Source organism: Prinia subflava, chromosome 6 (assembly GCF_021018805.1).
Source record: "Prinia subflava isolate CZ2003 ecotype Zambia chromosome 6, Cam_Psub_1.2, whole genome shotgun sequence".
NCBI lineage: Eukaryota > Metazoa > Chordata > Aves > Passeriformes > Cisticolidae > Prinia > Prinia subflava.
Genome location: NC_086252.1, coordinates 8,535,147 through 8,559,547, shown reverse-complemented (window position 1 = coordinate 8,559,547; position 24,401 = coordinate 8,535,147). Strand labels below are relative to the sequence as shown.

At 45.7% G+C, this 24,401-nt stretch overlaps 1 protein-coding gene across 9 annotated transcripts in view; it reads right to left on the bottom strand.

The window, feature by feature from the left end:
- The window catches only part of IKZF2 (IKAROS family zinc finger 2), a 109,439-nt gene that overhangs the window by 44,404 nt on the left and 40,634 nt on the right, over nucleotides 1-24,401 (bottom strand). For 7 of the 9 annotated variants that reach the window (XM_063400117.1, XM_063400112.1, XM_063400109.1 and 4 more), the window contains one exon: nucleotides 4,884-5,150. In XM_063400117.1, the coding sequence (XP_063256187.1) occupies nucleotides 4,884-5,150 (267 nt within the window). The remainder of the gene's footprint in view (nucleotides 1-4,883; nucleotides 5,151-24,401) is intronic. The other 2 variants (XM_063400110.1, XM_063400118.1) reach the window with 1 other exon arrangement.

The window sequence follows — 24,401 nt, the reverse complement described above, 5'->3', positions numbered from 1 at the left end:
ACTTTGTGAAAATGAGACATGTCTTAGAGCAGCAGACTTTGCTCCATTGCTCTGTTTGTTATTCCAGGGACCATAACTAGTCTGCACACCTCCTCACTGTTCTATCTGATTCACTCAATAGCACATCACATGAAATCAGGGATTTTAGCAGGGGCTTTTGTTGGGAAAAAACTGCTTCCAGACAGGGCAATTTATTATGAAACAGTAGTGGCAAATTTCCCATGAAAAATTCCTGGGAAATCATGGGTGATTTCCAATTGTCCTCTGCACAAATTTATGACTGCATTCTTAAGACAGAAAAATCTTTTAAGTGAACTCGGCAAAACTATCAGAAGAGTTTAGTTATTGAGTACTGCAAGTAAAACACATCCTTCTGCCCAGAGCAACAGCAAAAATCTCAGCTCCCCTTCCTTATGCCTAAGTAGGTGAAAAGATGACTTTTCAGAAAGTTAGACTTCAGAATGTAAGTAGCAAACTGGACTCTCAGAAATTTATCCCTGAAGTTTTTGATTCAGTGCCAAATCTATTAACCTTGCAAGAGACAGAAAGGCTGCACTAGGTTACAAATTAGAAATTAAACCAGAAAACCCCTTTCTGCCAGGAAAAAGAGAGAGGCAGTCCAGTGGAGTTCATCAAAATGTGTTGATTATGACCATTTGTTTGAATTTACTCCTGGTTAGCTGCTTAGGCATACAGGTCTTTTATATGGAAAAAACAACTGGGTTTTTCCTCATCTATCACTTCTGTCCAAAAAACTTGAACTCTGCATGGAAAAAAGATGGTTAAACTCCATTCAGAGTTCCAGGAGTGCATATGTTCAGTTGTAACGCTATGGGTGCTAAAGCAGAGGCTGAACATCTCCTCATGGGCACAGAACTCATTTCACTGACTTAAGGTATCAAAATTCTTGTGGAGTGCAAGCAAATATCTGAGACCATCCTGCAGTTAACACCCCCAAAAAAGCCTGAAAGTAACAAAGCAGCAGCCCAAAGTAAGAGTGGGGCAAGGCTGACATCCCCACTGCCTCTGCCCAGGCTGTGCCTTGCTGCTGCTGCATCCCCACGGAGAAAGCATTTAATTTCTGCATTTATGAAACCATGAGGATGAGAAGTTGTGGAAGCCCAATGCCCAGAACCATCCCAGGCCAGACTGGATGGGGCTTGTGGCAACCTGGGCTTGTGGAAGGTGTCCCTGGCCATGGCAGGGGGGTGGAACGGGATGAGCTTTAAGGTCCCTTCCCATCCAAATCATTCCATGATTCTGTGATGCCAGCCTTCCCTTAGAAATAAAGAGCATTTCAAAATCCAGCAGTGAACTAGATAAGGGACTGAATGTTACGGCAGAGAAAAAAAAAAAAAAAAAAAAAAAAGGTCACAATTCACAGCAAAAGGGAGAACAACACATGGCCCTTGCACAGAAGTATTAGAGCACAGAAGTACCAGCATAGCCATAGAAGAATACAGTTCCTGCTTTCCCAGAAACAAGGAGCAAGGAAATTTTAATTTAGACCCACAGCAGAAAGCACAAAAAGGTGACAAATCACTGAGGTTCCTTCTCATGAGCTCAGAAAACCTGGATTATTGGCCTCTTCTTCCCCCTTCCCTCCACATCCCTAAGCACAAACCCCTGGAGTATCCAATGGCAATATTCCACAACCAAGTAATCTCCTACAGTAACAAAAAACTGACAGAGCTCCTGCAACTTGAGGAATGTGCTGTGGAGTATGAAATTTGGACCAAAAGAACACACTATGGGAAAAGGGGAAAATAAATCCAGTTCATGCTATTTTTCTGACCCAAGGACGTGACACATGAGGGTTACGCTGCTCACTAATGCAGGGATTGCATCATGCTTAATTCCCACACCAAGCATTTTATTTATTTTCTGTTAGCAACGACAAATGAATAGAGAGGCCTTCTCCTGGTGCTCAGGGAGATTACAGGAACACCTCAGCTAGCAGCTTTTCAGAGAAATGGGCCTTGTGATGGAGGGGCTGCAGACCAGAGCATCGCCTGGACCACGATCTGAGGGGATGAATGGGCAAGCCCCGGCTTGAGCTGTCACAGGAAGGGGTGGCTGCACACCAGGACCAGAGATGGGACACCGAGCTCACCTACTCTGCCCTCATCCATGACACAGTTTATTTTCCCCATCCCTGTATCTGTCTGACTGAACTGCCGTAATGTGGCAGGCAGGGAACACAACTGCTCTTCAGGAGCAGAGGAATAATGGCTGGAGAAATGGCATAGCACAGCCAGGGCCCACAGCACAGCTTCTTGCCAAGCCTCGATCCCCTGTGCAGGGAGAGCTCTGCTCATCCCAGCACACACACACAAATTACAGCCTCTGCTGTGGACCACAGAATTCTGGGGGATTCACATAAAATGCTGACAGGTTTTCGGGGAAGGGAAAAGCACTTCAGTTTTTGCCAATGCAAACAACTGGCCAGATCATGCTCTGGTTGGGTGCAGTTAAAGAGGAGAGCAAAGCAGGACTCAGCTCCCAAAACATTCTTAAATTGGCTTTGAGAGGTAGGGATGTACATGCCGGTTGGATTAGCTGATAAAGAATGTCATCTGTTTCCACTCACTGGGGACAACCTCCCTCCTCTCCACCATTCTCCCTTGGGCTGCAAAACCAGACTAGCCACAGGTCAGGGCTCATTCCAGAGCTGGGGCCAGCCCATCACGCCCCACTGCTGGGGAAGTGGCAGTACATTTTAAAATACTGCACTTTACAAGGCAGATACCAGCATGTTAAAAATATGCCTTAAAATCCAGGATGTGGAAATCTAGACAAACTTCTGTTGTGCATGGCAAAGCAACAGCACGTATTAAAAAACAAACAAACAAAGCGGAGGGGGGAAAAAAAATCCTCTGCAAAATTTGCCGACCGGTTTACCGAGAACACAGCACCGAGCTGCACATTAAAAGAAATGCCATTTCTATATGCTTGAAATCATCTGTATAGAAGAGTACATCCCAGCTCCTCTGCTCTGAAGGGAAACGAGTCAGAGCTCTCCGAGGAAGCAGCAGTAGCCCGAAGGAAGAAGCTACCAGTTATGCAATTGCTGCCCGTGCACCAGAAGCCCGCACGCAGAGGAGATTTTGTTCCTTTCTCTTTGAATTTACACATCTTCCTCAACGTGAAAAAGGCAGCTTGCCCGTATTTAAAAGATGCACCGGCTACTTGGTATCTCAGCAATGTAGACCATTTAATTAAGTGCCTAAATCTAAATTTAGCACAGCTAGTTTAGCTGCTGGAGTTCAAATACATGGACTCTGATGCACCTACAACACATATGCTCAGACACATGCAAGCACCAGGGAAAACTTTTGGGGAGGTTGAAAGCTGGAGACTCGGTCTGGTACATTCTTGTTTCTCTTTCCCTCTTCTGGTAACAGCACGTGCAATTGTTAATCAGGGTTTTGATTCTCCACCTAATGCTTCTCCCCTCTCGTAATTCCTGTCTAAAATCATGAGTGCCTCATAAATGACACTGCCGTGCTTTGCGTTACACACTTAGGTCAAGTTTTTATCAATACAACTCATATACAGGAGATTAACTATGTAATATATAGTTATTATTCCTCTGTACAGAAATTCTATTGATTTCTCGCCCATCAAGAGCACACTGCCGGACTGCAAACTAACAGGTTTACAAAGGGATTACACAGTCTTCCTTACTCTACTCTAAAACTCCACCGTTCTTTTTGTATCTTCACAGATCTCAGCCAGCGTGAGTCTCTCACCCCATTAAGCAACAGCAAAGATAAAAAAGCAAAATATCCAAAAAATACAAAGAACAAACGCCCGCTGAGGCTCCAGCACAAAAAACCTGTGCTTAACCTTAATAAGATTTCAGTGTGTATCAAAAGTTAAGTGTATCCTGAAGCCCTTCAGGTGACTTACAGGTGCTTAAATCTCATAAAAGTTAAGCACAAGCTTAAGTGCTTTTTTGAATCAAAGGCAGACCACTGCAAGCATCATCTTCTGGCACCACCTGTACTTCTGTTGGAGGTGACTGTTACTCCCACCTGAGGAGTGGGCAGCACAGGGGAGTGAGTTCCAGCTTCCTGGGCACACCATTTTACCACATGAGCCATAAGTCCCCTGAAATATCCCAGTTTAAGCTCAAGGCCTCATTTTTCAAACCACAGAGACCTGCCCAATCAGCATACTGCAGAGGATCTCTTTGGCTCTTAAATTCTCAAACCCTGATGAGCTGTTTGGCACTCCAAATGGTAGTAAAAATACAAATGCTGGGAGGGACAAAGCACTGAAAGTGCCTCCAGAACGGTGCTGAGATGGTGTGGGGGAGCCAGGCGGGTGGTTCAGCTGAGGTGTCCCTGAGGGAGCTGTCACACAGCGAGCAGCAAGCCCCCCCTGGCATCAGGGTCGCTGGGTAAGGAGTGTCCCCTCCAGGGTTTGCTCATCCCAGGCCCAGCCACTTCCAAAAGAAGTGTGAGGTCCCCAGGAAGCTGCTGGTCCTGCCCACCTGTGAGCACCTCCAATGGAAGAACATCTGAGACTCCTCTTAAAGGCTCAAAAGCTTTGCACACACACAGACAACAAAACCCACCTGCCCCCATGCCAGAGAATGACTCCCACCATCCTGCTCCAGTCAAGAACAGTAAGAAAAGCAATTTCCAGACTTCTGCGCTGTTTTTAAGAACAAAAGGCTGGAAATCGAAATAAAGGAAGCACCACGCCTGCCAGCAGGACAGCATCACCAAAACTCAGAAAGCAGGAAGAAAAACAAAACCAACAAAACCCGTTTTCTCCCTCCCCAGCCTCCTGCTGCTCCCCAAGAATGGAAAGGGAAGAGAGAAGAGTTGTCAGGTAACATCAACATCGCCACAGATTTTCTTTCAGCTGCTTACCAGTGTGGCTCCTTTTATGTACCATTAGCACATTGGGCCCAATGCAAACCATGCCACAGACGTCACATTTCAGTTTACCATTCGGAAGCCGGATTCCTCCCTCGCTCGAGAGCTCCTGGATCTTTCTGTTATCCACCATCTCGTTACTCCCAATGAAGGGATCTTCCAGGCTGCTTCCTCCATCGTGAGCTCTGATAATATCTTCATGAATCAGGGGCTTCCTGTCAAATTCCTCATCGCTTTGCATTTCTAGCTTTACTGAATTTGCTGAAATTAAAAAAGAAAAAAAAAAGTTAAACCTATGTATTTTCCCAGCTCCCAACTACTAATATCAGAGTAAACTCTTTACTGTTATCAATATGAAATCACAGCCTTGAAGCTCAAAACATCATGAGAGTCTCACGGTGGTAACACCATCACAAGTTACAACTGCTTATTTCTTTAAGCCTTTGTTTTGTTTTTTTTTCAATTCCTAATTTCTATCCCTGTTTTAAAGCTTAAGAACTCAGGTATGGTGTGACCCAGACACCTGCCAAAAGTTGCAGAGATGCAGCAGGATTAAGACCTGACCTCCTGCTTCTCAACTTGGACCACAAGAGTTGCCTTCTTCTCAGGGAGCCAAAGCTACAGGGGCAAAGGCCAAAGGCAGAGCTGCTCCCTGCAGGCCTCTCCTGCCCAGTGCCCCGAGAGGCAAGGTTCCCAAAGGCACAAGGAAACAAAGCAGGACTGTTCCAAACGCAAAGACCTAGCAAGCCAGCCTTGTGGGCTGTGCCAGTAATCTCCAAATCACCCTGCCTGCACGGACAGGTTCCCGATGGAGGGGAGACCAGCCTCTGGATGAGCCTCCAGTGCTTTTCTGCTCCCACCTTCTGATTCACGTCAATGGGACACTGCCAAGGCAAACAGGGCTGCAGCGAGACCTACACTGCTGGATTATTTATATTTGCAAGAAATACGTGCAGTTGAAGACCTTGCACATCTGCCTGGGGAGACTGCCGGGCTCACTACTGATTTCTGTGATTCTCAGGTGGCAGGATGAACCTTCTTTAACCACTGAGAGCTTGTGGGATCAGCTGGCCTTTAAAAGAAACAGATGTACTGGGCTTTTTCACAAGGGGGTTGTCAGTGCAGGGGTGTTTGAATCACCAAATGCCCCCATTTCAGTGCCCCAGGAGTTGGTGGAACCTGCCAAAAGGCCCGTCCCGGAGCCAGAGCCTCCATCACAGTGTCAGCCAGAAGGCAAGCCCACGTGTCTGCTTCCCTAAGCCCTGATCCTGCTGAGGGGTTTAACAAGGAGGTGATTCAGCCTTCATATCTAAGCAGTCTTTGACCTCTGTACTAAGGCCATTGGCACGAGCACCGGTGGCAGCAGCAGACCTGGAGCACAAGTCTGTGCCCTGGGCCTGCCCGGTGTCACCAAACTCCGGCCACACGCACTCCTTGGCAACTGCCAAGGGGTCCCCATCCAGGAAACCCAACAGAATTACAAGTAAACACTGTGAGGTATCACAGTTTCAAACAGCTGGCCTGGAAATGTCAGCAGAAAAAGCCGTACTATTTAAGAGCTCCTCCTTCATCTTCGTTTCTTCTCCTTCCCAGAAAACACAGGGTTCAGAGACTGATGTTGACGTCACGACTCTAAATCACTGCTGTTACTTCCAGGGAAAGCATAATGAACAGGGTAAAGGAACCAGAGACCAAGCGACACTAAGATGCTTCTTTTTAATCATAAAATTGTTGAAACATCTCTCACTACTCATCAAGACACTAATGGGATCTAAGAAGTGAAAAGAAAGTACTATTATGGCAAAGCCCATCCAGAGCAAGGACACTGCTGCATCAGATCACAGCAGAGCAGCATCAGCACAGGCACTGCCATCCAAATGCTCTGTAACTACAAAACATTTGAGTGCATCACTTATAGAAGGGAATTAATATTTTTGTTGCCACAGAGATGCATTTATTGTTCTTAAAAGAGCAAAAAAAGAAAGCCCAGACTGAGAGGTCAGCCAGGACGCGGCCCCAGGCAGTGCACTGGGGTAGAAACAGGTCAAGAGGAGGCAGCTTGCATGGGGAGCAGGAGGGGACTGGCCCCACCACGGCAGCAAGAGAAGCCATGGGAAGCCATCCTGCCCTGGTACCGAGCCCAAGTGGCACAGCCAGCAGCCTTCTGACCAGGAGGATCGACCCTTGTGGAGGGGCTGAGCAGAAAGGAGGAAGAGCAGCAGCTCTGGCAGCTCCGTGGGCTGTCAGGGAGAGAGCTGAGGTCCCCATAGAAAGCACACACTGGTGATTTATGGACAGCCCACTTTCAGAGCAAAGGAATGGCAGTTCCTTCTAATAATAGCAGCCTTTTGGGGTATTCAGCAAGTCTGAGAATGAAGCCCAAAGAAACGGTTCACTGGCTTTAGGAGCAGGGTTTAATACACTCGGCCACACAAGTAGCTACAGCAGAGCCAGAAATAGTGCCCTGTGCCCCTCACCTAAAATCCCAGGTTGCTGCCATGAGCCTGCACGCTGACCTGGCACAAAATATCTAAAAGACACGTCCCAACTGTGCACATTTACATGTACTCACAAGAGAAAGTCCTGGATCTTACATGTCTTCTTACACAAATTTTTGCCTGTTTCTCTGATTTGGAATAACAAACACTTGAGTGCAGTTAGTCCCGAGCACCACGACCTCCCATTCACAGCTGTGGAGCTCTGCCTGCTCAACACACACCAGACAAGGCTGTGAGAGACTAGAAACGGGAAGACCACTTACTTTATCCTCCTTCCCCGAGCACTTCTCTCTGCTGAATGACACTTTCACAAACGGGATAAGTAGCACAACCAAGCGGCCTCCCCACATACACAGGGCTCACAAAGCCCGAGGAATTCACGCCGCATCCTTCAAAATATCCCGGCTGCTCTACGAGCTGTGCAGGCTGTTTGCTCTCCCTGCTTCCCTCACCTGCCCGCACAGGGAGCACTGCTATTTTCAGAAACCCTGAGGCAGCTGTGGAAAGGTTTCCTCCAGCTGGGACCAGCCGCAGGTCTCCGAGGAGGGGAGCAGGGATCTCCTCAGCTCGTTGCGAGGGCTTTGCTAATCAGGCCAGCTCCTCTGCCTTGCATCATACAGGTGGATATGTCAGGCTGTGTGGTAGCCTGCATACAGACAGGCACTTAAACTGCATATAGTTTGTTTTCCCTGCTCTCAGCCAGCCTCGGAAGCTGCGAGCATTCAGCAGTGGCACTGTCTTTGTTTTCACCTACAGCACCGAGGGAGCACAATGAACTCTGCTGCAAAGGAAAAAGAAATGTTCGAGGGAGGTTGATGGCTATCCTGCATCATGCACAAGGCTCCACATCAAATTTCACCCTCTGCTCCCTTGCCTTTCTTCTTCGTGGGCTTGATAAAAGCACAAATAAGTTAATGGATTCTGTTGGATTTTTTTTAAAGTTTTTGGGACATTCCTTGAAAGAAAAAAATGACAGCAAAAGAGACAGCACGGATAAAACTCAACTCACTGCAAAAGCATGAACTTGAAGTTAAACCATTCCCCTCCACTTAACATGTGTTCCTTCTACTTTTTCCAGTCCGGCAAAACACCTTGTGGGGAAAAACATAAGACAAGTACCACAAAAGCTTCCATCTGGGAGTCTGAAGCTAATGGCACATATTCGCCAGTCCACGCATTAACGTTGCTTTCGTTTTCATTTTTCTTTATTTTTGGGTTTTTTCTCTTTTTTTCCTTTTTTTTTTAATTTTTTTTTCTTTTTGTTCAGTACGCAAATCAGCTAATCCTCAATCACACTTTATCCTGACTGGCCACATTGAATACAATTATTGTTAATGTCTCGTAAGTGCCAATTAAACTCCAATTCCCTGTTAAACAGTTTCTTGGGAACTTTTCAGAACAAAAATACTTCCTTCACCCACAAATTAGTGTGGCTACAAACCAGAAGCTGGAAGGTCCACCTAAAAAAAACATTCCCAGTATTTCATCCTCTGTTATGGAAATTTTTCCCTCAAAAGTGAGGTCTGGGGGAAAAAAATCCCTTCTGTGTTGCTGAGAGATTTGATCCCTAGGTGGAGCATAAATTAAAGCACCAGACATCATCTTCAGCAAGCAACAAGAGCGCAATTCCCACTAAGAAGCAAAATTCCTCCTGTCCAACACAGCAGGGAGAAGGCAGCAGGGCTGTACCTCTCTGTCTCCTCTGCTGTCTGCTGTCCTAGGTCAATGCTTATTTTATCTGTGGCCTTGGAAAGCCAGGCTGGCCACTGTCACCGAGGGTTTGTGGTCTCCAGCTGGAGGTTGGCCTTTCCTGGCAGCAGCCGTGCACCACAGCCCCTTCCTGCTGCCCCCAGAGCAGCAGCAAGTCAAGCCAGACCCCTCAAGGCCTCCCACGCCTCTTCCCCACGGCCCTTTCTCTCCCCAGCAGGAAACAAAGCTTTGGCCCAGCTTCAGACATTCATCCTTGAGGAGGCAAAACTCAAACCTGCCGCCCCCGAGGAGCCTTGGACGGCTCCGTGGGCGAAGGACACTCACAGACACGACGTGTTCTCTGCCCAAAGTGGCCAGAGAGTGGCTGCCAGGTGGGCACCAGCAACCCCAGGCTCTGCTCCAGAACACTGCAAAAAACAGCAAAGCCAGGAGGATGTGTCTGTCTTTACACCCAAATGCAAAGAAATTAGGAAATTGTTACTTCCTTCTGGAAATCGAGGCTGAGCCCTAACTACAGGCAGCTACAGCACAGCCTTGTGCCTCTTGTCCTGTCAGTGGTCAGTGACACTGTCTATTTTAATCATGCACTTCTCCTAGGCAGTGGATTAATGACACTGCTAATTGGCAGCTCCAGACAAATAGAAAACGACCCAGTTTCTATCAGGTTTTGAACCCAATTCTTACACATCACAAGTGTTGGAGTTGGTGTGTCCCTATATTATTAAACTCCCTGCTTCTACATTATCAAAAGCACTCAACAAGCATGAGTGTAACACAATTCATTTTAAGAACCAGAATGGCAAACCCATGAGTGTTTCGTAAGATGAAAATTAAAGGAGGAGGGGGAAAAACTCTTCTGTCTTGATGGATTTTGAAAGTTCAAGGTAAGGAACGCTTGAAGTTGGAAACAATGATCCCTGGCTCTTGTTCAGTCTAAGAGCACTCTGGTAGCAAAAAGGGTCTTTAAAGAGGGTGTTTACATCACTCCAGAAGAGTAGTGAGACTTTAATGCATGTTCAAACATACTTTCCTCCTGAAATAGTACCAGATAGTCTTGGGTGAAAGAAAACTTAATCTTTGAGTTTCTTGTTGCTGATAGAATTTGGGTTGCAGTTAACCACACTTTTCAAGTTCATTTCAGCTTAACTGTGAGCTATTATATGTGTAAACAAGGGAGCACCAGCAAGTCTCCCTGTTTTAAAAAGGCACCTTTTTAAGGGGATGGGAATGCCAGCCAAGCAGTGCCAGAACAGGGCACAGAATCAGCTCTGTTGTCACCTCATGGCTACAAAGTACTCAGCTAACAGGTTGACATTAAAAAGCAAATAGCTTCAGCAAATAGTGTTTGGTTCCTGAGAAACAAGCAGGTCTCCCTTCTCCTGAGGAGCAGGTATCCCTCCAAAGCTGTGATGCTGAGGAATGAGCAGAGTGAGGTCTGCTCAAGGCACCAGCAGCACATCTGCTGCTCAGGAGAAAGGAGGGCACCTCTTAAATGGCCCCTGTGGGCAGTGCTGTCCTACCAACACTGAAATGGAAGACATTTCAGCTGAGGGTTAGAAAGGTGTGCTTCAAAAGGAGCCAGTTGTGCTTTCACAGTCAATTGAAGCTTTCTGGAGGCTTAGAGAGAGGTGAAGCCTAATCTGGATGGAACAAATGAGGGTGAATGTCTACAAAAGAGGGAAATTACACAACTCTTTTCTTGACTCAAGTACCAAAATGTCCAACCACGGACCTTCCCAATGCTGGATGTCAAATTTGTTTGTTGCAAGCTCCAAAGATTTGGCTTTTGGCCACCGAGCCAGGGTGAGTCGTAGCTGGTTGATACCATCTTGTCATAAGTGACCTCCTCAGGGCTCTATTCATTCACAACAGCTAAATCAAACCAAATACCTCACAACTAATAAAGAGGAGAAGGGAACGTTTTAGAAACTCTGTGCCGAGTCCTTTTCTGCATGTCACCAACGGGATCCTTCAAGCCCACAAGGAGGTGGTTAATGCGCCAGAAATTCAGTGAGAACTGATCGGCTTATTTAGGGATTCTTAGAAATTTTTAGTTTGCACATTGAAGAATCTCAGTTTAAGCCTGCTACCTCTGAAGTCAATTTAAACTCTCACTGAATGCAACAGAAGACTTATTTCATATCTTCTGGAGGTGGTGTGTGCAGTAAGTGTAGACTAACAGGTCTGTTACACCCAAGTTTAGTTTAAATTAGGACGCTGTTGCATAGCTAAGCCAAGCTTCAGTCAGGTTTTAGCTGACACAAACTGTGGTTGCCATCCCTCCCTCAATCCCCACCCCTCCCATCTTTAATACTGGCACCAGTGATCATGGAACTGGGTGCTACACCAATCTGGTTGAAAACCCATCTTCCTGAGAAGAATCAACCCTTTTCAGCTGCATCAGGCTCCTGACTGGGCGTACTGTGCCATCACAACAACCAGCTCTGGCTCACGTGGAGCAGCACCCAGGTGCCACCATGCATTTTCAGCACCAATGGCTCTGAATCACCAGGTGGCTTCTCCCAACCCAGCTCTCCAGGACCAGACACAAGGAATGAAGACTGCAGCACTAAAATGCATGAAATAACTTTTATGCTCAAATGGCCATACAAGCTTATGCAAATATGAAGCTGAAAGGACCACAGTTACAGGTGGAAGGGCTCTGATTTAACCAACAGAATCCCAGCAAGGGCAGTGTTAAGAGCTCTCTTTTCTATCACAGTGCGCAATTTTGATGGTTCCAATGACACACAGGCTTGGAGCCAGCAATCCTTGAGTCTCCCACAAGGTCACACGCAGTGAGATTCCTGCTGAAGTCCAGAGGCTGGGACACTGAGTAAGGAGCTCCTTGGTGTCAGTAAGCACGGCAGCACCTAACCCAGGCTCTGCCCCAGATGCCCAGCCTTCAGGCATGACTGTTTGCTCTCCACAAGTCACCCATGCTGCATACCTCCATCTGGCAAGAGTATGAACTCCTAATTGAATATATATGATTGCTCAGTGTCGCAAGATTCCTCTCCAGAAAGACCTCAGGCCAAATTTCACCCACAAATGCATCTACGCAAGCGGCACTTACACAAGCCAGAGTCGTGTATTCATATCCCAGGGTAGGAAAAGTACTCCTGATGACCCAGCCTCCCCCTCCCTTTGTGCCTGTACTTACAAAGTCATAGAGTGCAACAAATATCGTGCTTAACACAATACAAGGTTTCTGCCAATTCCCTATAGGTGCAAGGAGGAGTTTCCCTTTCCCATTTTTTGCAGGGTCAGAACTTGATCCCTGTGCAAGATGAGTGAACACAGCAGGACTCTGCTCCTAGCTGCTGTCCCCTCTACAGATGCTCAGGTTAACTTAGGTGATAGTCTTGGACTCACGGATTTTTCCCTAAGGTCAAAGTAGGAGAAATTGTTGGATATGTTTTTATTTGTTCTGCTTTTTTTTTTTTTTTTTTTCCCCATGTTTAATGGGGTGAGAGGCATCAGGATTTTTCTTCTTCCTCTCCTTTTGCGGTTGTACAAGACATGGTCTCCTGGACAAATGTCATCTGCCAAACTCTGCCTTTACACAAGACCTGCCCAGCTCCTGTGCTCCCCTGCTCTCTCCCTCTCCACGCCGCAGCCATTGGGACTTTCTGCCTTTGTGAGGATGATTTCCCCCTTGTTCCCGAGGGGCAGGTGACGCTGGTGGCGCTCAGCAGGTGCTCTCCAGGGCCCCTTCCATTGTGTATTTCCACATGCCAGTGGCTGAGGCAGGTTCTGTGCTGTGGGTGGTCTCCCACGGCCCTTCCCCTGCCGACCCAACGCGAGTCTCGTACCGTCTGCAGCACGTACGTTAAATACTGTCAGTCTCCTCTCCTACCACAGCTCTTTTTTACTTCGGTGGAGCTATTTCTGATGCATGCGGAAAAGCAGAGAGGGGAGGAAAAATAAAGGCTCAGTCCTGTAGTGAAACACGCTGTCTCTCAAAACATTAAACCATGAACACTTTTTTAAGACCGGTTCAGATTCTAATGAGGGAGCAGACAAAAAAATAATCACTCACTGAGGAGTGACACAACACTCACCCCTAAGAGGATTTGCTAAGAGGCTGCTGAGAGCTGTATATGGTGTAAAAACTAGAAGTTTGTAATGGAAAATGCTGACAAACTACAGCTATATATGGATCATCCCTTATAAACAAAAATAAAGTGATTGATAACATCCATCTGAAAGAGACCAAAACCTTATTGCTCACTCATTGTTGTCTCTGCTGCTTAAAAAGTGCAGGACTTCCTAAAATGCTTTCCAGCATATGCAAAGGGTAGTAATTGTAACAACAATGATTATTTCACTTATAAGGAACTTTCCATTCGGGATCTGCACTATATTTAAAAATACACCTGAAGAAATTACTTGAAGCCAGTGGAATCACTTCTCTGGGTCTGGACTTTGCTTCAGGTTCTGGCATTTTTACCACTAAAGACATTATCTTAAATCAGTGAAAGGCTTTCTTTACCAAGTTACACATCCTCATTCACAGCTTTCAGGAAAAGTTTTACTTATTTCTCATTATATAAACTCCAAATCATCTTAATGCAACCTGACCTAGCCACGTCCTCCTCCTCTAAATAAGGCACCTCCCAACTCACCAACCCATGGAAAATTATAGGATAAGCACCTGCCGCAGAAATATTTTCTGTCTTTGTCACTATATTGTAAAAAGCAGACGAACAACAAAACCTGTTCCATTTGTTTGTTTGTTTGAGCCAAAGCCTCGTCTGCACCCTGGGAGGAGGTGGCTGCTGCAAGGCAGTGGGCAGGCCCCCAGGCCCGTGTGCAGCCTCAGATCATGGCAAATTCCTGAGAGCAGGGACTTCTCCCCGTGCACCTCGCAGTCACTGCTGGGCTGGACTCCTGCACGACTAAAGAGAGTACAAGGGAAAGCAGCTTTGCCTGCCACAGTACACAATAATGAAGGAGGACACACAAAAAACAGTGTCTTTGTGATGGCTGACTTCTGTCAGCATGGTGCTGCTTGGAAACATGTATTTTTACAGGAGATAGCTAAAATAAAATTGTGTGTTCTTACTTGGTTTATTTCTTTTTTTTTTTAATTATTTGAGATGGCAAGCGAGGACAAGGATTTAGGGATCTGGAAATACCTGCTCACAGTTCAGAGACCCCAGCAGTACTGAGTTCAGCCCACAAAGGCATAAAAGAGCACAAAAATTCACCCACATCTCAAGATGCACATTGAAAGGGCTACTCCAGGAGCCACTTATGGTATGTTACAACGATTGCAGCATCTGGTTTAGTCCCTTAACTTTCCCAAATGTAAAGTACAGTAGAGTTTATAGCTATTTTCCATCGAACATAAGTCACTTCAAGAATCCAAATCTGTTTAAACTCAAATTTTAATATAGTAAAAGCGGGGGGAGGGCATCTCTGTTGTCTGCTTCCCACAACTTAAAACACACCAGCTATTAAAGCAGCAAGACATTTAAATGACTATTCATTCTGATTTTTTTTTAAGCAGTGCTAGGCTTTCACCTGTATCATTATTATGTAGGCAGTGACAGATGGCAATGGAAAAATATAAAATAACTCTTAGTGTATTAACTTTTTTCAGTGCCGTATGTGTCAGATTCTTTAGCATAAATAAATGGCATTACACAGTCTCATTAAATCTATACATCTGTGTAGTAACTTGCAATTTATGGATATTTTCTGACACAATGTTCAAACCAACAGGTTTAGCTCACATGTTTCTTTTCTCACCATGCCATCTCCAAGTCACCAGAAAAGCAAACAAAAGCAAAACCCTACACTAAATATTCCTGAAGAATTCTATGAGAAGATTTGCTATTCATCATCTACACATATTTAAGGGAATGAGAAGAGAAGAGGGTGGTGGGATCATGGAAGAAAGGGACTGGAGAGAGTTGGCAAGTAAACCATGTAATTAGGCACCTAAAATTTACATCCTTAACAAGAAATGACTCCCCAGGTTAGACTAAAACAATAACAATCGGGACACAAACAGGCACATTTTCTCCTATTGCCCCCTGAAGCACAAAAAGCCCCCCCCCACATTTTTACCAGAGCACCCAGCAGCCCTGAGCAGATCCCCCCGGGGCTGCTGTGCCCAGACAGAGCAGGGACTGCAGGACTGAACAGCTCAGGCTGCTGAGGAGCTCAGGCCATCACTGACCACACAGAAAGGTGCTGAGTGGCTTTGGGCACTGCTCACCATCATCCACAGGAATCAGCAAGTCACAGACACAAGAGCTGCGTGCACTGAAGCATCTGATATTTCCTCAGGCCCTTCCCAGACATATCCCATAAACTCAGCTACTCCATGGGAACCCTGTGTCCAACACCCTGCAGCTCCACACGCACAGGCTCTGGTGGGTGGAGAAACGAGTTGCTGCTTCTGCAGCCCGAGTTATGAGGGGACAGCAGGGAACCTGCACCTCCTGGGACACAGGAGGAGGGTGGGATGGCAGGAGAGGGCTGGCTTGTGCACACCAACCCAGCACTCGCAGGCCCGCCTTCTTTCACCCTTGAACAGGAGCGGGGCAGCCGTGGGGACCTCACAGCTGCTCTAGTCCCAGTTAAAAAGACTCTTTTTGGGCAGTAAGCTGTGCTTGGGAGTCTGCTGGTCCAGGCTGGTGGAACAGGATGCAGCCCCACTTGCTGTTACCCACCGTTTATTAAAGATGTCAACAAAAGACAGGAGTGTGCCAATGCAGCCGCAGTCCCAGAACGAGGGGTGCAGCAGCCCTGCCACCTCAGTCCCACGGCTGTGCTTCAAGGGGCGCTCCCCTCTCAACTCCTCTGGCAGTGCCTTTGGAGATGTTCTCCCAAGAGCTGCTCCCTGAGTCTCAATGAACACTCCTGCCTGAACACCGAGTCACACCTTAGACAAACTCAGGCCCAGGTGACACACTGCCAGTGGAAAGATGAAATCTGGCATTAGCAGCAACTCCTGCACGTCACACCCTTTTGTCTGCTTGGGTGAAGGATCTGTTGGGAGCTATTTACGGACTGGCTCTTTTCCTCTAGGAGGAGCTGGTATTTCTGCCTAAAATTAAGATGGCTTGACACTTCCTACGATGAGGCCCTGTTTTTTACTTGCTTATCACTTTGCCAAAAACAAGTTAGGCTGAAATGTATAGACAATATTTTAATTTCATGTGTGTGAAACTGCAAATCAAAACAGTTGAACTGGCCCTGACAAAGAGGTCAGAGAAACCACTGACCCTGGTCCTTAGTGTTCAGCCAAAATAACAATGCCTGCTTTTCTATGGATGTGTACCCACAGCCTCTTTCCTTGCAGGAAGTGCAATTTGGGTACCTGCTGGCAGACAGAATGAGTAACTTTTAAGTTCCACCTGCCTTTACCCTCACTAATGAGGATCAGCAATCCCAAGAGACCCCCTGACCATGCAGCTTCATCTCATGGGTACATTTCTACTGCGTCAGTTCAAGGAAAGCCAGACCCAGAGAAGAAAACATCACTGACATGACTTACTTTGGTTTTCAGGACAGGTCATGTGCATTTAAAAATCATTACTCGCTGCAATGAAAAGAAGGGGAAAAAAAAGAAAAAAAGGGGAAAGAAACTGGCATCCTAAGAGGCTCACTAAAGCTCTTTAAAGTGCATAATTCCATCATCATACTGTACATAGCACACAATCTCTGAGGGGTAATTATCCATGGATTGGAAGCCAGTGTGAATATACACACAGTCAATATGATGTGCTTGCTGCTGCTTCTCTTTTTTTCTTTCTTTTTCTTTTTTTTTTTTTTTAAATCAATTTTAATTGTTGTGGATCTATTTCTGCTAATAAAAGAGAGTGAACCGATTCTGGTCGGATAGATTTCTGGATACGGAAAATGAGTGAGCAAAACATGTGAGAGTACTTACTGTATTACCAGAAATATTTATAAATGGCTCTTCCCTCCCTCGGCTGGCAGAAAGTCAAAGCACTGAGGAAGCAGCACGGATGGCTTCTGAAGGGATGGAGAAAGCAAAGGTCCACCCCTCCATCAGCCTGAGAAAACAATGCCACAGATCTGCAGCTGAAGCCCAGGCTGGAACTGCTCTCACAGCAACACCTCCCCTCTCGTGAAGGGGCCAGCACTCCTGTGAGTGCAAACTGTACCAGAAAGGATCACAAATGAGTCCCTACAGGGAATATATAATGTGTCCACTGGGCTGGAACAATACGTGAACTGAAGACCCAAGGTTTTTTGTAACTAAGATGTGATTCCCAGGAATGTCAGTCATTTCAGCTGAGGACAATCATCTTCTCCGAAGGCTTGATGCCTCCACATACCAAGCTCAGCCCAGACTCTTTGAGCTCGACAGTACTGAAACGTTTCCTGTAAAACACAGCACCATCACAACGCATTCATCAGCTGCATTTATATCAGCAAAATAAAAACAGGGAGACAAGCCCATTTACGAGGAGCACCTACAAATCACTCCTACCCTTGCACGAGAACCTGGCTGAGGCAGGAAGGACTCTATCCCCAGAGCTCCTGCAAAGGGGGACACACTGCACACACAGCAGCACAGGATGCAGATTCCTGGCAGGGACGTGTGTGTAACTCCCACCTGCACACAGAGCAACTTTCTGAAACTGGATTAACCAAACACACGCTCTGAACTTTGTCTGATGTCACGATTTGTTTCCCTGTGTCCCATTTGTGTGGACTGCAGGTTTTCCTGGGGGAGACGAGCATCCTGTTGGCTCGTCCCCAGCCTGCTCCCCATTCCCAGCGGTGCAGGACTCCAGGAAGGTGCACCAATTCCCAAGTGTGCATGTGAAAACGCCTGGGGGTCCTGATTCAGTGCAATACTTGAGCAATCCCTGATCTTGAACGTTAAAGTCAACAGGACCTCGGTACATCCATAGGTAATTACATGAATTCATCACTGGGCTGAGCAAGCATGTTCCAGCTCACAAAAGCAACGAAAGGACAACGTGCAGGAAGAACGAAAAGCCTTCAGGAAAGGATTAGCAGTGTCACAAGTTAAACATCTCCTCCCTGATGACATACAGGATCGGGTCAACTGTGCAGGCAAGCGAGAATGCTGTACAGCATGAAGTCATAAATGGTACAGCCTGCTCACACTACTGCCTGTAGGAGCTCTGCAGGTAAGGAAGACGGAATGCTAATGTACAACAAGCAATACTTTAATAGCCCTGTAGAAGAGGTAGGGATTTTTCAGTGTTTAACTGCACATCATTGCTATTCCAGATCTCCTACTCGGCTGTTTTAACCTACCTCGCAGATTTAAGTGTAAGAAATAACAATAAACCTCTCTGTAATCAACCCCTGAAACCCTGCAACTCTTGCTTTAGGGTTCTAAAAACCATAACCTAGGAGGGTTATAACCTAATAGCGATATGTTGTCATTAACTGGTTACTAAATTACAACAAATAATGTGGAACGACCTGAGCAGCAACTCCACCGTACTATTTTAAAAATAGATTGTTACCTATTCGGTGACAATATGAACACATCTCAGTTATATAGTACTAAGCAATGTAACACTAGTTATGACCAATCCTGGGCTTTAAAAAAAAAGAGGTGTTATTTAAAAATCATCTTAATCCACACTAAAAATACAAGTTCTTCAGATAATTATGTCTTCTCATAAGTACAGGAAATATCAAGAATTTACAGTAGGTCGTTTGAGTTCCCTCGTTTACAGCAGGCAGAAAGTAGTTCAGCACCTGCTGAAATAATTGCCAAGCAAGGAAAAGATAAAGATATAAAGCAAATTTATTGGCTGTCTAGCAGACCTTACACTCAATTTTCCCATGTCACGTTCCCATCAAGTGTATGTACCTGCACAATTCTAGTTGTGGAGCCTACAGTCACCACCGTGTTAGATTCAGCTATCCCCGTGCCAAATCTGATCTGAGGGATTCAGGAAGGCAGTGTGAGCACTCCCAGGAGGGACATATAATTTTATATATCACATGCCATGCTTCATTCGTCTGCTTGCATGTGTACAGTGAGTTCACTGACTTCTTTTCACATTCTGGAACATTCACAACCGCCTTTATTGGTGCATATATGTTAAAGATGCTCTGAAAAGTGACTTGCTCATATAACACTCTGTTGCCAGGTTTCTGGCCTGGGGCTTTGGGATCAGCAGCTTCCTTAAAGATACCATCAACAGGGATTTCTCACTCTAGGGTAAGAATAAAGCATCTAGCATGAGGCAGAGCCTGGGATGTTTAAAACTTGGAGATTTATTTAGGGCAGTGCACCCCGCACGCACGGAGGTGGAATATTCCAGTCTCCAACTTTCAGTTCTGGTAGGAGACATAAGGAAAACAGGGTTTTTGCAGTGACTACCAAGCACAAAGAAATAATCATATGGGTCAAGCAAATAGAAATGTTTTGTTTGGTCTGAAAATAATTTAAGTTGACTCAAGACATTTGTTTGGGCAAAAAGAAAATAAAACCTTTCTTAAGTTGTGTCATCTCCTCCTTTCAGGTGCTGGCCCTTTTGAGCTGAAACACAAATTTTGAAACAAACATGGAAATGTTTGCTACTTTCAAACATCAGAAGCCATTTTAGTGTGGCTGAAGCATTTTGTCACCCAACATTTTCATCTAACTTGACTCAAGTTTCGTTCTGGTTTACTGCTTATAAGCTGCCTTTTCCAACAAAATTATTATTTGTCATTTCCACCTAGTGGTTTCCACAACAAGCTCATTCCCAGCAAGCTGCAAGGATGCAAAGAAGTCCCAAGTCAGTCTTTTGCACCAGGAGCTAAGAAAGCATTGAACTAATTTAAATCAAGGAATTTCTGAAATGGGCATTGTTTAAATAAGTAATTTTTTAAATTAAAAATATAAAAAGGCAAACATTTGAAACCTCTGTATGTCCTTAACTATACCATGACAATGACATTTTGGAGAGTGGCACAACTAAGCCTCCTATCCCGTTTTCCAGCACAGATGTTAATTCAGAAGCCTAAACACATGTTTAAACAGGAATCTAAATCTCTTTGCAACTCAGTTCATCTACAAAATAGAGATTGTAGCTCTTTATCTTATGGGGGTTCAGAGACAATAAATTGATTAAAGTTGGAGACTAATGCTCATGTTCTTAAGTCAATGGAAGCAGAAAGAAATCCCAATTCAGGGTGACATAGAGCACTTACAGAACTCCCAGCATTTGTAACACCAGTACCTTCTTTGTCACGGACCAGATAGATCTGCTTGCAAAGGAACTTGCACAATCTTCACTCCATATATTTTGGCTCAAGCTAGAAGTAGCAGTCTGCCTCTTTTATGAGCCCTTCAGAAAAAATATCTCCATACAGCCCTTAAATTATCTACTGTTGGGTTCAATGAATTTGATGAAGAAAAGCTTGGAACGTAAATCCAAGTGACAACTGAAGTTTAGCACAGGCTGCAAGGAAGAGAAAGGCAGGCAGGACTTTGCATATGTTTGCACAAAAGAGAAATTGTTCGAGTGAGTGGGAAGAAATTTCTAAGGCTGATGGCTTACAACATGACCCCATGCCAGTTGAGATGTCTTTCACAAAGACCACATCACGTGCTGTTGACTCCATGACTCATTATTTCCAATGTTAAAAGTATGGCTGGAGAACTTACTGAGAAGGGAAATTATTTTGTGTCACTACAATAATTTTCTCTTATATTGCAAACAGAACACATTGATTAAAGCACACAGAATTTGGACGTTAATTTAAGGCCAAATAGGTAATTATAGTAATTTGGAAAGAAGAAGAAACTACATCCCCTGAAGTAGCATCTCTTTGAAGAGACAGGGAACAAAATCTTATCTAATATCTAATATTCAGCCCATTTTATCCTCTACAAACAACACAACGAGTACCAGCTTCAAAGAGGAGTTGCACGAAGAGAAGATATCAAGGCTGACATTGTGAAAGTCATGAGGATGAAGCAGACCTTGACTCAGGTGGAAGGAAGAAACCTCTGCCTCCATTTGGCATCTGCCAGACCCTTTGAGCACACTGTCAGGCCGACAGAGCCCAGGCTCTCCGTGGTGCTGCCTCTGCCTTCTAAGCTGGCAGAGGGTGTTGATCACGCATCTGTTTTCATCACAAATTCCATCTGGATTTTAGAATTCTCAATTTAGATCTCATCAAGACTCACGCACATCTGCAGAGAGCTTTGATTTCTAGACACCAAAGGCTTCCAGAGGGAAAAAGCTGCTCTGAATAGTTTCCCACCCACTCTCACAGCAAGGCTGATAACAGTGCACTTGTGCCAGTGCGTTTGGATAGGAGAGGTACACACACACACATATATATAAATGCAGACACATGTGCTGCTGCTGGTGAAGCTCTGCTCTTTTCTCAGCTTGGGTTTGGATGTCCTTGATTGAAAAACACCGCAGCAGCCTGAACTCATCAGCCCTGAGCCCAGCAGCAAAGGTTTTAATGAGGAAATATCCGCTGATAGCTTTTGTTTCTACTGTACTTTTAACTGTTAGCGGGAGAACTCAGGAAAGGACTCGGATGTCAGCTGGATACCAAACAGCACTGGCCACTGGTCAATCATCAAGCAAACAGCAGGGCTGAATGGAATGGATTTGACCCAGAGGTTACCAATTTTTCAAAATATTACATGTGACCATTTCTTAAACAGATTAGATGACACACTCTCAGCCAAACATACACCAGGAAATGGGACTGTTATCCTCCGATTTGCTCTCTTTTTGAAAAAAAAAAAACAGAGGGCAAACTTTCAAAACTTTCAACCTTCTTAAAAAGGCAGGGAGCTCTCTGCATTCCTGACCTTTCACTTGCAGAGGGAATGCTGATTTCTTGCTGAGCTACGGCTCTGATCATCCCTGCCAAAGCTAAGACGCACACGAGCTGGCTTACCCTTGTTTCCACTGGCTGCTGGAGCACGCCAGAGAGCCTGTGTGCCCTCCTGCCTCCAGCACCAGCCAAGCAACGTGATACTTTTCAGAACCTTATATAGCACTTTAAGAGCTGTATAGAGGAGCTTGAAACAGGATGACACTGAGGGCAGCAGTGCAGGGAAGTTGAGAAATGTCTTCTACTTCTGCTCTCGAGCAGATCGAATGGTCAGTTCCAAAGTGGGGCATGATCCACTCCCTAACTTTTTGGAGGCAAAAGTTAGCTGAAAGACTAGAATAACACCGAGTAGGAGTGGAAGTGGATGTGCTCACCCACAGACAAAAAAAGAAGGTTTATTCAAGCATTGCAGTATGACAATCATGCAATGCAAATGCCCCAGCGAAGTGAAAATGTGCAGCCAGCCCTGGAGCCCTGGAGGTTTCAGCATTCCCAAGGCAGGGCAGCAAACCGCAGCACCCTGGGAGTGGCCTGTGGCCGTGTCACTTCTCCCAGTAAGTCCAACAGGAAACACCAGTGCTGAACAACGACTTCTGAACACGCCAGCTGCTGTGAGAACATCAAAGCTTGTACCTACAGACCCTAAACAGTGCCAGGGTCCCTTCGTGCCCTGTGCTGTCTCACCCAACTTAAGGAAAAGGTGGGACAGAAGAAAGGTCTGTACCTGCACTGCCCACTCATCTATGCTGTTATTTACTGTAGTGCCTACGATGGGCCACAGTCCCATGACACTGCTTCTGAATGAAGGAAAAGGGATTAGTGTTTCACTTTACAGCCACTGCAGCACAGATCTGAGGTGCTCCCTACCAGTATCAGCACAGACAGGCTGCATCTTCAGGCCCCAGGAGAAGAGATTTTGGCCCAAGATGTTAAAGGGTTATTTTAAGGAATGCTTTTCTCTTTCTCCCTTCTCTCTCTCTCTCTCCATTTGTTTGTTTTGGAATTGATACCAGGAAAAAAAAATGTAACTAGGAAACAGAATACATAACCGCCTGAGGTGATGTACAAGAAGTTTCTTAGCATTCTCTGACTTTTTCCTGGTTAAAACCAGTTTGCCTGGGGATGGGCCAGCTCGGTTTCGGCTTCTCCTGCTTTCCCAACATTCCACAGAATAGCATGACCTTCATTAACTCAACACAGCAACTGGATCCAGCTAACAAAATCCAACACATGTAGGCACTTGTCCCCCTCGTCCTCAAGGGTAGAGAAACACGGATACCGCTGTTCCAAGACTGGCCTTGTCACTTCCAGTCCTTATCCTCGCACAACAGATGCTATCAGGACTGCTCCTTGCTGGTCAAAGGCTGCGGCAGCTTCTCTGCACCCTTTCTGCTCACTGGATTAACACCCAGTTCTTCTCTTAACTGTGGATCTAGTGAGAGAACTTAGCAAAAAATCAGTTTACAAGAAATGGTAAATCACTAGTAGCTCGGGCTCTATACTAGTGTTGGCTGGGTGTCAGGGCATTTGTTACTGAGAATACAGACTTGTTCATATTCCAAAAGAAAACAAACTCCAAAACCAACAAACCAAACAGCAACAGAAAACTTCAGAATTGGAGCACCCTGGACGTGATTTGATGGACTAGGGGCATGGGGAAAGGAAAGGTCTAGTCAGCCTGCAATATTATATATCTGGAGATACAACAGAGATAGTGGGAAACACACTGAAGATAACAGACTGGCCTCATATTTCAGTGTTTTCATGTTTTCAGACAAAATTCCATGTTAAAAAAAAAAATCCAATAGCTATGGGCAGCAGAAACCAAGACACTATTATGAGCTAAAATAAAGCAAGCTCTCTACCATTCACACTCAGCACCAGCACTCACAAGCCCAGACTTGGCAGCAGCAGGTCTTACACATCCTCTACATCCGGCTACCTTCAGCTCTTCTGTGTTGAGAGCTGAGTGCTCAAGAGAAGCTTCAGCCCTGGTAATTCCCACCTTGGACTCTGCAGCTCACCTAGGGCACAGACCTGCAGCAGAGGGACCGCATCCTCTCATTCACTACGCTGTTTGTCAGGCTGTACTGTTGCTTGTGACAGCCTCGCAAATGCTGACTTGGCTCTGAACCCACAAAGCTCCTTGAGTGAAGCCAGCCCTTTGAGAAGCAGCTGTGCTGCCCAAGGACAGGTCCAGAGGCAGCTGCTGAAGCCTGGAAGCCTCTGTGACTCAGCTGAGCTGCAGATGAGGATCTGCTCTGACCAAGGGCGTGATGCTGCTCCGGTCACTGCTGCAAGGAGATGAAAGCTGGCACAATTCCTCCTCAGGGAGGTGTTCTTCCACCTAAGAACACCGAAGACCCTTGACATAACTCTGACCATGGTTAAGTGGAAGTACTTTCCAGACTAAGAACACTTTCCTCACTCTGTAGAAATCACACAAAACTCCACAGACTAAGTAATCAGAATGGAG